Source organism: Pteropus vampyrus, unplaced genomic scaffold (genome assembly GCF_000151845.1).
Source record: "Pteropus vampyrus isolate Shadow unplaced genomic scaffold, Pvam_2.0 Scaffold106, whole genome shotgun sequence".
NCBI classification, from domain to species: Eukaryota; Metazoa; Chordata; class Mammalia; order Chiroptera; family Pteropodidae; genus Pteropus; species Pteropus vampyrus.
This window is the reverse complement of record NW_011888887.1, coordinates 5,362,410-5,374,720: the sequence shown is the minus strand read 5'-3', so window position 1 is coordinate 5,374,720 and position 12,311 is coordinate 5,362,410. Positions and strand designations below refer to the sequence as shown.

The following is a 12,311-nucleotide window of genomic DNA, read 5'->3' as shown; positions in this document are numbered from 1 at the left end:
TGTGTTGCCCGTGGTGAACTATGGTCCGAAAACATTAAATGGAGAATTCTAGAAATAAACAATTCATAAGTTTAAATTGTGCATCATTCTGAGTAGTGTGATGAGCTCTGGTGCTGTCCCACTCCATCCGGCCCAGGAAGTGAACCATCCCTTTGTTCAGCGTCTCCACACTGTATATGCTGACCTGCCTGTTAGTTGCTTGGTAGCTGTCTTGGTTATCAGTTTGACTATCATCGTATCACAGTGCTTGTGTTCAGATAACCCTTATTTTACTTAGTAATGGACCCAAAGCACAAGAGTAGTGATGCAGGCAATTTGGATATGCCAAGGAGAAGCCATGAAGTGCTCCCCTTAAGAGAAGAGGTGAGGACAGTACCATAGGATATTTTGAGAGAGGAGGGAGAGACCTCATTCACAATATTTTTATTACAATATATTGTTATATTGTTCTATTTTATTATTAGTTATTGTTAATTTTGAATTATGCATAACTTATAAGTTAGTATTTATCATATGTATATATGTATAGGAAAAAATACAGTATGTATAGGGTTTGGTACATATCTGTGTTTTCAGGCATCCACTGGGGGTCTCGTGATATACACCCTGTGGATGGGGGGCCTGTTGTATTCTCCAGGTCCTACCACAGTGTTTATAAATTGTCTACACGGAGGTATCCACTTAAGGTTTAGAATGTTATGATACATCATTCATATGTGATTCATTCATTCTGTTTTTTTAATCTCCAATGAAAACTAGAAAGTCATGTTCATTAATAAATGCCAGAGACATACAGTAATATAAAATACAAAACCTCTCTCTCCTAAAACTCCTTAAGCTGATTGGATTTCGTCTAGTAAGACATTAAGAAGTATAGTTCTGTCTAATAACATTTTTTCAGCTGCATTGCCATTCCTGACATTCATATTTACTTACCATTAGAAACCATTAGAACCTTTACTATTGGGATATTTGGAAGAGGCACTGATGCTGAAACAATAGTTCTCTAAGGTTCAACTAGTGTGTGTGAGAGAACGCTCAGGCTCCATCTGGTGGCAGTGATGTCTTACTGTTTTTATTGAAAATGAAAATGTGGAAGATGAGGTGATGAGGTTGTCAGGGTGAAGCGATGTTCTCAGTTAAACACAAAACAGAAGTCTGGTGCCTTAGATAAAGATTTAGCACGAGGCCTCTGGAAGTGACTAGGTTGCTTGCTTCCGCAGCTTCCTAATCCTTCAATTCGGGGATCGGGGGGCGGAGAACGGCAGGAAAGGAAAAAGGAAGATTAAGACATCTTCTAATCATATCTATTCTGACCACTCACAAATATGATGAGGAATTACTGAGATATTTACTAAGTGCTTTGAATTCTTTAAATAAAGATGTTTTGTAAATTTACAATTTTCTTAGCAATATTTTCTAGATAATTAGAATCGGGGATTTAGAAGACTATATGCAATGATGGGGTTTAAACCTTTGTAGATTTATGAAGTCTTATTTTAGCATTTTGGAAGAAAGGAAAATGATTTCTAAATGATGTCTTATCAGACTAGTTTCTCTGAAAATTAAATATTTAACTTGGGCTATTGCTATAAGGTGTGGATGAAGGATGCTTTTGAAGATTATTGGACTAACATAGGACTACATGTGTATTTTTTATATATGTTGTACCTATGGACAACTCAGGGCTCTATTTCCTCAGAAACTTATTTGGAAAGTTCAAGTAAAACATCTGCATAATTAAGGGACTTTTAATTAAGGAAAATGGCTGTTAAAATTCCACAGCTTTCTAAATCCACAAAATGATGTTGCGCTGAAGATCATGAATTCATCCTAAATTATTGAGTAAATGCATGCAGATGTAAGCATAAAAATAATACATTCCTCATTAGCACATGTTCACATTTGTTAAATCACAGGTGGTCTAGCAATTGGAGGAAATTAGCATTTTTTTTTTTTTCTTTTAGCTTTGGAACTTTTCCCTGCCTTAAAGCTGTTTGAAACTTCTGGCCATTTCAGAATTTGATTTAGTTAAATATATGAGTATTATTGTACTGTAGAACTTACACATATGGACTAAATTCCTGAATCTTTTAGGACCAATAATTATGGCTGGAAAGACTGATGTTCTCATTCAGGTTAAGGTAATATTTTTGCTAATTCTTCCGAGATGGGGATGAAAGGCATTTCCCGTGGAATTGCAGCAATAGTTTTTTAAAACAGGAAAATACCTTTATGTTTTTTTTTTTTTTCCTTTTCTGATAATTAAGGTAAGAAAATCTCTTGGCTAAAAAAAAAAAAAAAATCAGAAAATTTAAGTAAATATGAAAATAAAATTATCTGTAATTCCAACAGTCAGAAATATCTACTACTAGTGCTTTTTAATATTTGCACCTTTTCTGGCAGTATTATTTAATAGGCTAACATATGGTCTAGTGAATCAGACCAGATAACTGTAGGAAAGGTAGATTCTATACAGGAAATCCTTCCAAGGAAGCATTTCTTTAGATTTTTTTAAGCATACAATTTTGTTCTTATGACAAAATCTATTAACAATATTATGTTTTATATGTCTGAGACCAAGGCTGCATCCCCTTCCCTTTATCTTCCATATTTTGACTCCTTTTGAGTTGATTAAAAAGTCTTTACAGATCTTTTTCCATGGGGGGGGGGCGGGAAACTACTTAATTCATTTGCTAGAAAGTAACTTGTTGTATACTGTGGGCTCAGAAAGCCCTACTAGAATGCCTATGGTGCCCTTATTAACTGAGAAAAAAGGAAGGCAACATAATATCACGTTAAAAGTGACATTGAGCCCCCAAATTCCAATACAAAGTATAAATGTAAAATACCATAGGACAGAATATATCAGTGGCTTTGCTTAGCTGCAGGCCTTTTCATTTTTAGGGTTTGGATCCTTTCTTTGGGCCTATTATTAGTCGTCGGTTCTCTTGAAAGGACGGATGAAAGCTTATCATTTTTCTCACCATGAAAAAGACATTCCGTGGCAACAATTGTAGTGATAATAGATTTCTAGTATTCATTGCTGTTATGCGGAGTGTGAACACATGAATGCTGACTTTGAATTTCTCATCTAGGAAGTTAAAGATAGTGTTGTAACTACTTTCTATTCAAGTCATTCTTGGAGAAGAGATTTGTGGGTCTATACAGGGATGGAGAAGGGCATATGAAGAGTGACAGCATGAGCCACAGATAGGTTCCAGCATTTGCGGGCTCATGCTTTGGCCCAGAAACACATCGGATGTAACATGAAAGTGGGGTCAGTGGCACACAGTCTGCCAGTCTGGCCTGTCCTACCATTTCCTTTTCCCTTATGGTTGCTGTTTCTACAGGGTAGTCACAGATCATGTTGGGCCTCTTTCATATTAATAGAATCAGGATGAGTTCTTTTGCCTTTACTTAGAAATAGCTAGAAGGACTAGAAATGGAAGCCTCAAATTATTCTTCACTGTGGTATCACAACTGGAGCGTGTGTGGATTTGCCCCTGCAGCTCTAAGCGCTGTCATCAAATGAAGCTCTGGTTACGGTTGTTTTTTTATGTGATTTTTCTTCAGTGGTGCTAGCAGATAAATTATCCTGATGTCTTTACATTAACCATTTCACATTAGCTCTCCCTGCCTAGTCTTTCTTTGTCTATTCTCAGCTGGTAAATAAGAACTTCACAGTCTGAAAACTATTAGTTTTGTAGCTCTGCTAAAGTTAGCTATGAGATTGTTGGATGAAGCATATTTGCAGAGACGAGTGGTATTCTTTCTATTTATAGGAGAAGTCCTGATATCCAAGCAAAAGAAGAGTTATGGAAGCATATTCAGTGAGTGCTGACTGTTTTTTCTCATTATTTTAAAACCCTGGTAGTTTTAAGGCATTTACAAGGAAGACCACTGACACTAAGAGACTGCTTGGGGCTGAAGCCTGTCAAATAGTATCCATTGCCATCATTATGTGGAACATGCACTCAGTGGTGGCACCTTATCACGCCAGGAGCCCTGACATCTCTCCTGAGACCACTTAGCCTCACCTGTAGGTGGGCCTCAGATAGACCAATATTTTACAAATAAATACCAAGGAAAACAGATTCAGAAGAAAAAACACCTACTATAGGGGAGAGAAGTGGAATTTTTGTAGGGAAATTGGGGATGGCTAGAGGGCCATCTACATTTTGGATATAGAAAAATTGGAAGAAGGTAGAAGAGCTACAGAAAAGGTTTTCCTCCCATTTTTCCTTGAACTCATTCTAGTTTTTAAATCTTTGTTCCTGGCTTATATTTCTATTGGTTTTGCTAACACCGTGTTTTGGGATAAGTTGTGAAAGGTATTAGTATTTATACCAGCATCATAACTTTTATTCTCTTGCTTGTTTCCTTCTAGGAAGGAACTTGTGGATCCATCTGGATTGTCAGAAGAACAATTAAAAGAGATTCCATACACTAAAATAGAGTATGTCTTTGAAAAACTTTTCACAGTTTTATTAGTACTTGTAAGTGAGTAATTCATTCTTATTCTTCATTGGTGTTCCATGCAGTGCTTGCATTTGTCTTTATATTTGAACTAAAATTAAATAGCACTATAAAGAGGAAGAAAAGGGTATATTAAAGCTAATCATTCTTCTGTACTACAATCACTGTTATTTCTTATTAAATGCCTATGTGTATATATGATAGGTACAAAGGGTCTTTTGATAGTTGAGGTTAGTTTTAAAATATAAATTCTTTTTTTTTTTTTTTGAGATATTCATTGATTGGCAACAAAATTTCTTTTTATTCACTATTTAACAACATAAGAGAAATAATGTTGATCACAAAACCCTACCATATAAACCCAATCCAGTCCCTATCATAGAACTAGCACATTGAAAGTGCTTCATGAAAGCATAGGGAATCCCTAACCACCACTCAGTGCAGGATGCAGCAGGAGATGACCTGTTCACTGCTTTCTGCCCTGCTGGAATTGTTTATGAGAAAATAAGAGCCTGCTCTATTGCTTTATTTCCCTTTTGTAACTCATGCTTCGTTCCCACTCCGGTCATATTGTGGGTTGGTACACAGTCTCCCTACCTACATCCACACCACCCGCCCCCCTGGCCCCACAACTCCGAGCCCCTTCATCTTTAGGCCAAAGATTGACTTCTTAATGACAGGCTAGTTTGGTAGCTAGGACAATGACCAATTGTAGACTTTTTTTCACACTACTGGAAAGAATTCGACTGTAGGGAATAATTTCATTACAGTTTAGTGGTTAAAAAATATACATATTAACACATATGTGCAAATACTATAAAGAGTTTCATTTTTATGTGTGGTCAGGGGAGCAGTTTTCTGTTAACTTGTGAAATTTAAGCCACTTAGGATTTCCAAACCCAGAGGGGTCAAATTCTTTTTAAAACTCTTAGTTATTATTCCATGGCAGAATTTATATTAAGCAATTATCCTATTCTGACTTACGGTGTGTTTGTTTCCATGTTTTTTGGTTGATTGTTCAGGACTCAAGGTGACCCAATCCGCATCAGGCATTCTCATTCACCACGAAGTTACCGCCAGTATCGTAGGTCCCAGTGTTCAGATGGAGAACGATCTGTTCTCTCAGAAGTGAAGTAAGTAGGCAAGCCCGAGTTTATCATCACCCTCATGGCTGCAGAACAGCACAGTCTAATAGAACTTCCTGCAATGATGGAAATGTTCTATATCTGTAGCTATTAAATATTTGAAATGTGACTAGTGTGACCAAGAATTTAAAAATTGAATATTGAATTAATATTGAATATTAATTTTAAGTAATTTAAATTTAAGTAGCCGCGTATGACTAGTGGCTACCATATTTGATAGCACAGATCTAGACCATACTTAGACTGAATCATGGACTTCCAAGGTATGCACTGAAGCTTTTAGAAGAAAGAAAAAAATGCATGAGCTATTCTGTTGTGAATGATGTAGCTATATTTGAGAGAAGTTGGCATAAAAGTTTTTCTTTTCTATCTGATGGCATTTTGTCTTTTCTTTTACCACAGCAATTATCATATTACCGTAGCTTGTATCTTTGTGTTATTTTTACTCATGAGGAAAAGTGACCGTATCTCACTTGACACTATAGGTGCTATATTTTAAATGAATATGTTAATGAAATAATTATACATTCATTTGTAAAAGTACTACAATCATAGAAATTCATTTACTCTGTATTGCTGGGTAGGAATGTTAACCATTAAACTCTGAATTAAGGCTCAAGTTTTTGATAAACAGTAAATTGGGAGATAGGCTAGCCCAGGGGACAGAGGTATAGGCCAGGTTTTCTTTGTTTTTGTTTTGTTTGTAAAATGTTGGTAATGGCTGTCTGTAGTTCCATAGATTTATAGAAAAGCATAAATGGCCAATAAATGTTTCTTTAGAAACAAATCAAAAAGCCATTTATACAACATGTCACAGTAAGAAAAGCAAATGGGATCCATACCTATGTTTTATTCTTGGTTCTTCTCTTTATTTACCCCGACTTTGGGCAAATTACTTAACCCATCCAACTTAATTGAAAAACATCATTAAATTTCTCTCTCTGTAAATCAATGTGGTGAGCACTATAAGGAATACAATGATGTATAAAACATGCTTTCTACGCTGTAACCATCTTCCAGCTCAAATTGTGATTCTCAGGAATTAATTCTGAAATTCACTCTGCAGTTCAAAAACAGATCTTGTACCTCCACTTCCCGTGACCCGGTCTTCAGATGCTCAGGGTTGTGGTGGCTCCACAGTTCATCAGGTTGGTTATAATAAAGTTTTAAGAAGGTGTTTTACTGATGACAGTTTTGAGAAACACTTTTCTGAAAATTCTTTTGTGAGGTAGGGAAATGAATCTTTAACTTTAATCTGAGATTCTGTATTTTAAAAGAGTGTGTACAAAACATGGAAGAAGAAGGAAGGAGGAGGTGGGTCCATGAGGCACAACCCGGGAAGAGTTTATGTTAAGAGCGAGAGCTAGAGATAGTGCAAGGTCTAAAATGATCTGAGGTTTGGGGCAAAGCCAAAGGTAAGAAAGACCATAGATTGTTTGGAGCCAGAATAGAGAAACAGTGGCTTCACTAATTTTTTTTTAAAAAATGCTGGTAGATACTTTTTGAGCCAGAGAAACAAGGAGAAAGTGGTAGACTCACGAGGGGCAGACAGGAGAATTACTCAAGTCCTGTCTTATTTCTGTCTGCTTCATCAAAGAGAATTACTTTTGTTCTGAAAATGTTTTAAAATGTAGTTTAAAGGGAATTCAAGGACTTAGCAGGGCATCTAGTTGCCTTAACAAAATCAATTTAACACTCAGCCAAATTAGACAGATATATATCAGGGGTGCGCTGTAGCAAAATATTTCAGCAAGGTGTTTGATACCACCACTTGAGGCATATATTTTTTTAGTAAGATAGAAAAAAAATGTAGGCTGTATAAGTCTTTGGATGTATGTATATCTGGTTAAACAACTGCTCTAAAAACAAAGTAGATGTTTATAATGGATCAGTGTCAGTCTATTGTTTGAGTGCGGTGGTTTTCAGTCTTATTCGGATCATGGATCGCTTTGAAAAGCCAGTTATAACTACCGTCTCTCTCCCATAAAAATGCCTATAATCACATATAAATAAATTCTAGGCATTCATGGACAGCTTAAGAATCCTGACAGCCTAAAAATCCATTATGTGCTGCCCTTTGTCCTGATTCATTTTGGCTAATGACTTGAGCAAGGACAGAAGAAAAACTGCTATTTTAGGTTAGATTCCCTAGGAACTGATTCTGAGATGGAGATTTGCATGGAGGAAGTTTATTAAGTGCTCTCAGGATCAACACTTGTTGGGGAGTGAAAGAGGCTTGGGCAGAGGCAAGAGTTGAGCTGTGTAGGATAGTTTCAATAAAGGCATCCACTGATTCCATGGGGAGCTTTGGAACTGAGATGGCCCTTTGGAACTGAGATGGCCCTTCTGATTCATCCTACCTGGCATCAAGGGGTTTGGGCCTCTACATACTCACTCTCATTATGTAGCAGTCACTGAATAAAGGGTGCCCCTGGGATGGGGCATGATCTCGGACAAAGTGGTTATCTTCAGCTGAGGGTAGTTCTTGGGCAGGGGCTCAGTTCTGAGTTGTATAGCAGCCATCACTCTCAGCAGGTGGGGGAATGAATGCCTCACTCAGGGAGATCGGGGTGGTTAACCTCAGCTTCCAAAACAATCTGCATGTTTGATTAGATAAATCTGGGAGAGCTAATAGGTTGTCCAATTTGCTTCAAGTCAATAGCACTTTTTAAAAAGTATATTCCCATTAGTAGTTAGGGCTTTGCATTGAGACTGACTTACATATGTGTCTCCTAGTCTGCACCTATTACTTGTGTGACTTTGAGCAAAGTGTTTTAACTTCTAAGCCTTGATTTCTATGCAATGTAGATAATAACCTACATTCTAGGGCTATTGTGAGGACTAATAAGCAGTTATCTTTCAGAACTTTTACATTTGGTCTTAAATTTAAGGTGGTTTTAATATAAATAGGAATTTTACTTTATTTTTTTTTCCAATTACTCCCTAACTAATCACCATCATTTAGAAATCTCAAAAAACTTAAATTATTCACATTAAATATTGAAAGAATAGTTCTTACTTTGCTGTATACAAGTCACATTCATCTTCTGATCAGTGTTACCGAGTCTAAGGTTGTCCCTGAGACACCTTTGATCTTGAACTCAACAGTTAATGAGCACATCTAAGGAGTGACAGGCACTGGTCTGGGCAGTCAGCAGACTACAGCCTATGGGCTAAGTCTAGTCTGCTGCTTGCTTCTGTGTCACTCAGGAGCTAATAATGGTTTTTACATTTTTAAAGGGTTAAAAAAAAAGACTATGTGAGAGACAGGAGATAGTCCACAATCTGGCCCTTTATAGAAAAATGTTTACTGATTCCAGCCCTAGGAATATAACACATGAAAGTAAACAAGCAAAACAATACAAAAAAAATTACGTAAGCATTACAGAGAAACAAACCTGAGTTAGAAAATCAACAGGTGACCTTTCTTTCGTAGATAGAGTGGTCAGAGAAGGCTCTGTCAGAAAGTGACATGTAAAGCTGAAACTTTGCAGATGAGGAGCCAGCCATGTGAGTGGGTGGAAAGCTGATAGAAGCAGAGGAAAAAAGCATGGGAAAAATTGCTGAGGCTAGAAAAGGACCTGGGTGTTTGGGAAGCTGAAAGACCAGTGTCATCTGAGCGTAGTGAGTAAGGACAGATAACTTAGATGCCTTAAATGCCACGGGAAGAGTTTGGATTTCGCATTTTAAGTGCAAAAAAGAAACCATTGGTCCAGGTACCATTTGAAGGGACCAGAGTGACATGTGGAAGCAGAAAAGTTGCATTTCCTGAGTTCCACCACCATGCCAGAGTTCTGGCAGTGGCCTGGCTTGTATATACCTGACCTTACCTTTTCATGCAGGAGACTGGTTAGAGGGGTGGATTAGGGACTTTATTTATTTCCTTAAGGTTTAGAGGCAGAGGGGACAGATTCAGTCCTAGACAAATTTATAAGGTGTAACTTCCTAGCTCCTTACTGTTGATTCTTCTGATATATAGCTCTCTATTCCCCTGCCCCGATTCTTACACCAATGTCCTCCTACCTCTCTGGTTGTCTAGAAATATTCTATCCCAAACATGTCTCATGTTTCAAAGTAATCTCGATTCATACTCCCTGTGCTCAGCAGAATTGTTGTTCCATCAGTGCTCCTTTGAATGTCACTAAAACAAATTAAACTAGTCATAGCAACAGGTGAAAGTTAACTTCTTAAAAGGTGACTAATTTTTAGCCCAAATCTCAAAATATAGAATTCTGGACAGTATAGCTCAATTTGTGTAGGGATATATTTTTGGGGAAGTAAATATACCCATCAGCCTGATCTGACAGGTTAGGCCATCTCTAGGAGATAGAGCAGGAAGGTTAAGCAAAGGAGCTGTGTAAGGCACCATTAGTGTCATTCTCAGGGCCTTCTCCTGGGGCATTGGGAGATATGACCCAACTCCAGGAGTCCTTGGTGTGGTGCCCAGGCTGTGGTAGCTCAGCTCCCATTTCTCCATGATGGGGCTCTAGCCCCAAGTGATGAGGGCCCTCAGAACATTGTTATGCGGGTTTCATTCAGTGACTATTGAAAATATAGTCAGGAAAGATCATAAATTACCCACAATCCTATTCTTTTCATCTCTCTGCCCATTGTTGTTAAAGTGGGAGGCCTGAGAGCCTTAGGAAGGACTGCAAAGAAAATGACACTGAATTGAGGGAATGGACAAGACTTATGCCTAATTTTCATAAACTTTTTATGCATGTTAAGTGTTGGAATGAACTTTTAAGATTTAAATAATCTTCATGTAACTTGACGTCTTAAATAGAAGAAAATCTTAATTTCTGATGTAATAAAATTGACTCGGCTCTACTTTTCCAAATCTAACTTTTTGAATGTTTTTTTCCTAGAGAAGAAATGGGTCTAAAGATAGCCTGATTGAAGAAAAATCTCAGACATCTACAAGCAATCTGGCTGGAAAACATACAGCAAAAACTATAAAAACTATTCAAGCTTCACGCCTCAAGATAGAGACTTGATCCCAGTGCAAGGCTTGGAATGGGGGTGGGAAGGGAGTGTGTGCCACCTTTGAAACTGTGAATTATTATTCAAGTATCTTGGACCTGCAAGTGTTTCTTCAGAATAATCAAGTCTGTTGCTTCTTTTAAAGGTTTAACTACAGCATATTTGTGCTGAAGAGCCTTTTTGTTTGGTTAACTGTAAGGACAGTCACCTTGTAAAAACTCATTCACTTGATGCTGTATTTTCCTTCCTGGAAACTGAGGATCTGGTATCTAGAACCAAATCAGATGCGTCTGATCAAAGTTCTGGAACCCTGGACTGCAGCTGGCTAGCTGTGCAATAGTACAAGTGGGATGAAAAGGTCCTTCTCAGCTCTAGGTGGATCTCAGCCTATGCAGATGCATGAAGACTGAGTTCACATTACTTTCAAACTGCAGATATTAATATATAAGTCCTTTGTAATACTGTATCCTGTGGCATTAAGTTCCACTGGTTATTAACAAATGTAAAAAGCTTTTTGTTTGAAAGTGTTGCTTTTAATTTCTAGAGTCCTTGTGTTTTCAGGAAAAAAAAAAGCGGCTATGTGTGAATTTAAGTTGACCTCAGCTTATAAATTCATACCACCCTCAACTTCAAATGGTCTCTCCATCCTGCCTGGCTGTCTAACTCTTCCCCCAAAGGCTATTTTCAGACCTTTTTTCTCTGCAAATGACTTACAACCACATATCCCCAATTACCATTTTTCTCATTCCAAGTTAATTACCTGTAGCCACCGTCCTGTCTCTTAATATGAATTTTCCACTCAAGCAGCCTCACTACAATCTTAGCACCAAACCCCGAGGCTTTTGGGCTGCTTTGAAACACTGGCAATGTCCTGCTTCCCATTTTTCTACCTTTCTGACCTTCCTTTGTAGTTCATCCTACTCTACCTCACTAGTTACTGGAATTTCTCAAACCTCAGACTTAGGCCCTTTTCCTCTACCCCAGGTGGTTCTTTTATGCCCATGATCTTAAGGTTTATTTCTAGTTTGGACTACAGACCAGTGTTCAGCCAGGAGACATTTAAAATGCTGCCCCCACCCCCCAGCTGGATTTAGGTCTATTATCCTTATAAATGTGCAAGTCTACACACACAGCAATCATTATGGACATCTCCCCTGTTGCGAAGTCCTGTTAGCTTTGCCTTCTGTAGCTTTATTATCCCTTTACCAATTTTACCACATTGGCCCAAGGTGGTCATTTCTTGCCTAAACAACTGTAGTAGCCTTCAAGGGGCCCACTTATGTCTTTTTTTTGCAATTGTGATCACAGATTTCCCCTTGCTTTGAATGTAGCCTTAAGTGGTCTGGCATCTTACTGTTCTGCCTCAATTTCTAAGACTCTCATCTCTCATAATGGCCACCTAACATGCCTCATTAAATGCGTTTGTCTTAATCAGGGCATTAAAGAGGGAAAGCAATCACAACTCACAAATTTGGACTTAAGTCATATCCTTTTTCCAGATCAAAGCCTCTGCACATGTCATTCACCCAACTTTGCCTTCCAAAATGATAACTACCCTTAGTCTCGACTCTGCTAAGGTTTCTGACTTGGTCAAATCCTATCTTTCATGAGACTTGTCTCACGAAGCAAGTTCCACATTTCTTCATTCACCTGTAAGCATCCAGAGAGAGGAACTATTTTGTTCACCATTGTGTTCCCATCTAC

The 12,311-nt window shown here is 37.9% G+C and overlaps 1 protein-coding gene across 1 annotated transcript in view; it reads left to right on the top strand.

Annotated features, from left to right (window-relative positions):
* EPB41L4A (erythrocyte membrane protein band 4.1 like 4A) overlaps positions 1–11,131 on the top strand; it is a 222,581-nt gene extending 211,450 nt beyond the window's left edge. Inside the window, exons 19-23 of the mRNA XM_023533625.1 lie at positions 3,786–3,833; positions 4,391–4,459; positions 5,502–5,612; positions 6,691–6,772; positions 10,493–11,131. Of these exons, the coding sequence (XP_023389393.1) occupies positions 3,786–3,833; positions 4,391–4,459; positions 5,502–5,612; positions 6,691–6,772; positions 10,493–10,621 (439 nt within the window). The 3' untranslated portion in view covers positions 10,622–11,131. The remainder of the gene's footprint in view (positions 1–3,785; positions 3,834–4,390; positions 4,460–5,501; positions 5,613–6,690; positions 6,773–10,492) is intronic.
* Positions 11,132–12,311: the final 1,180 nt, after the last annotated feature.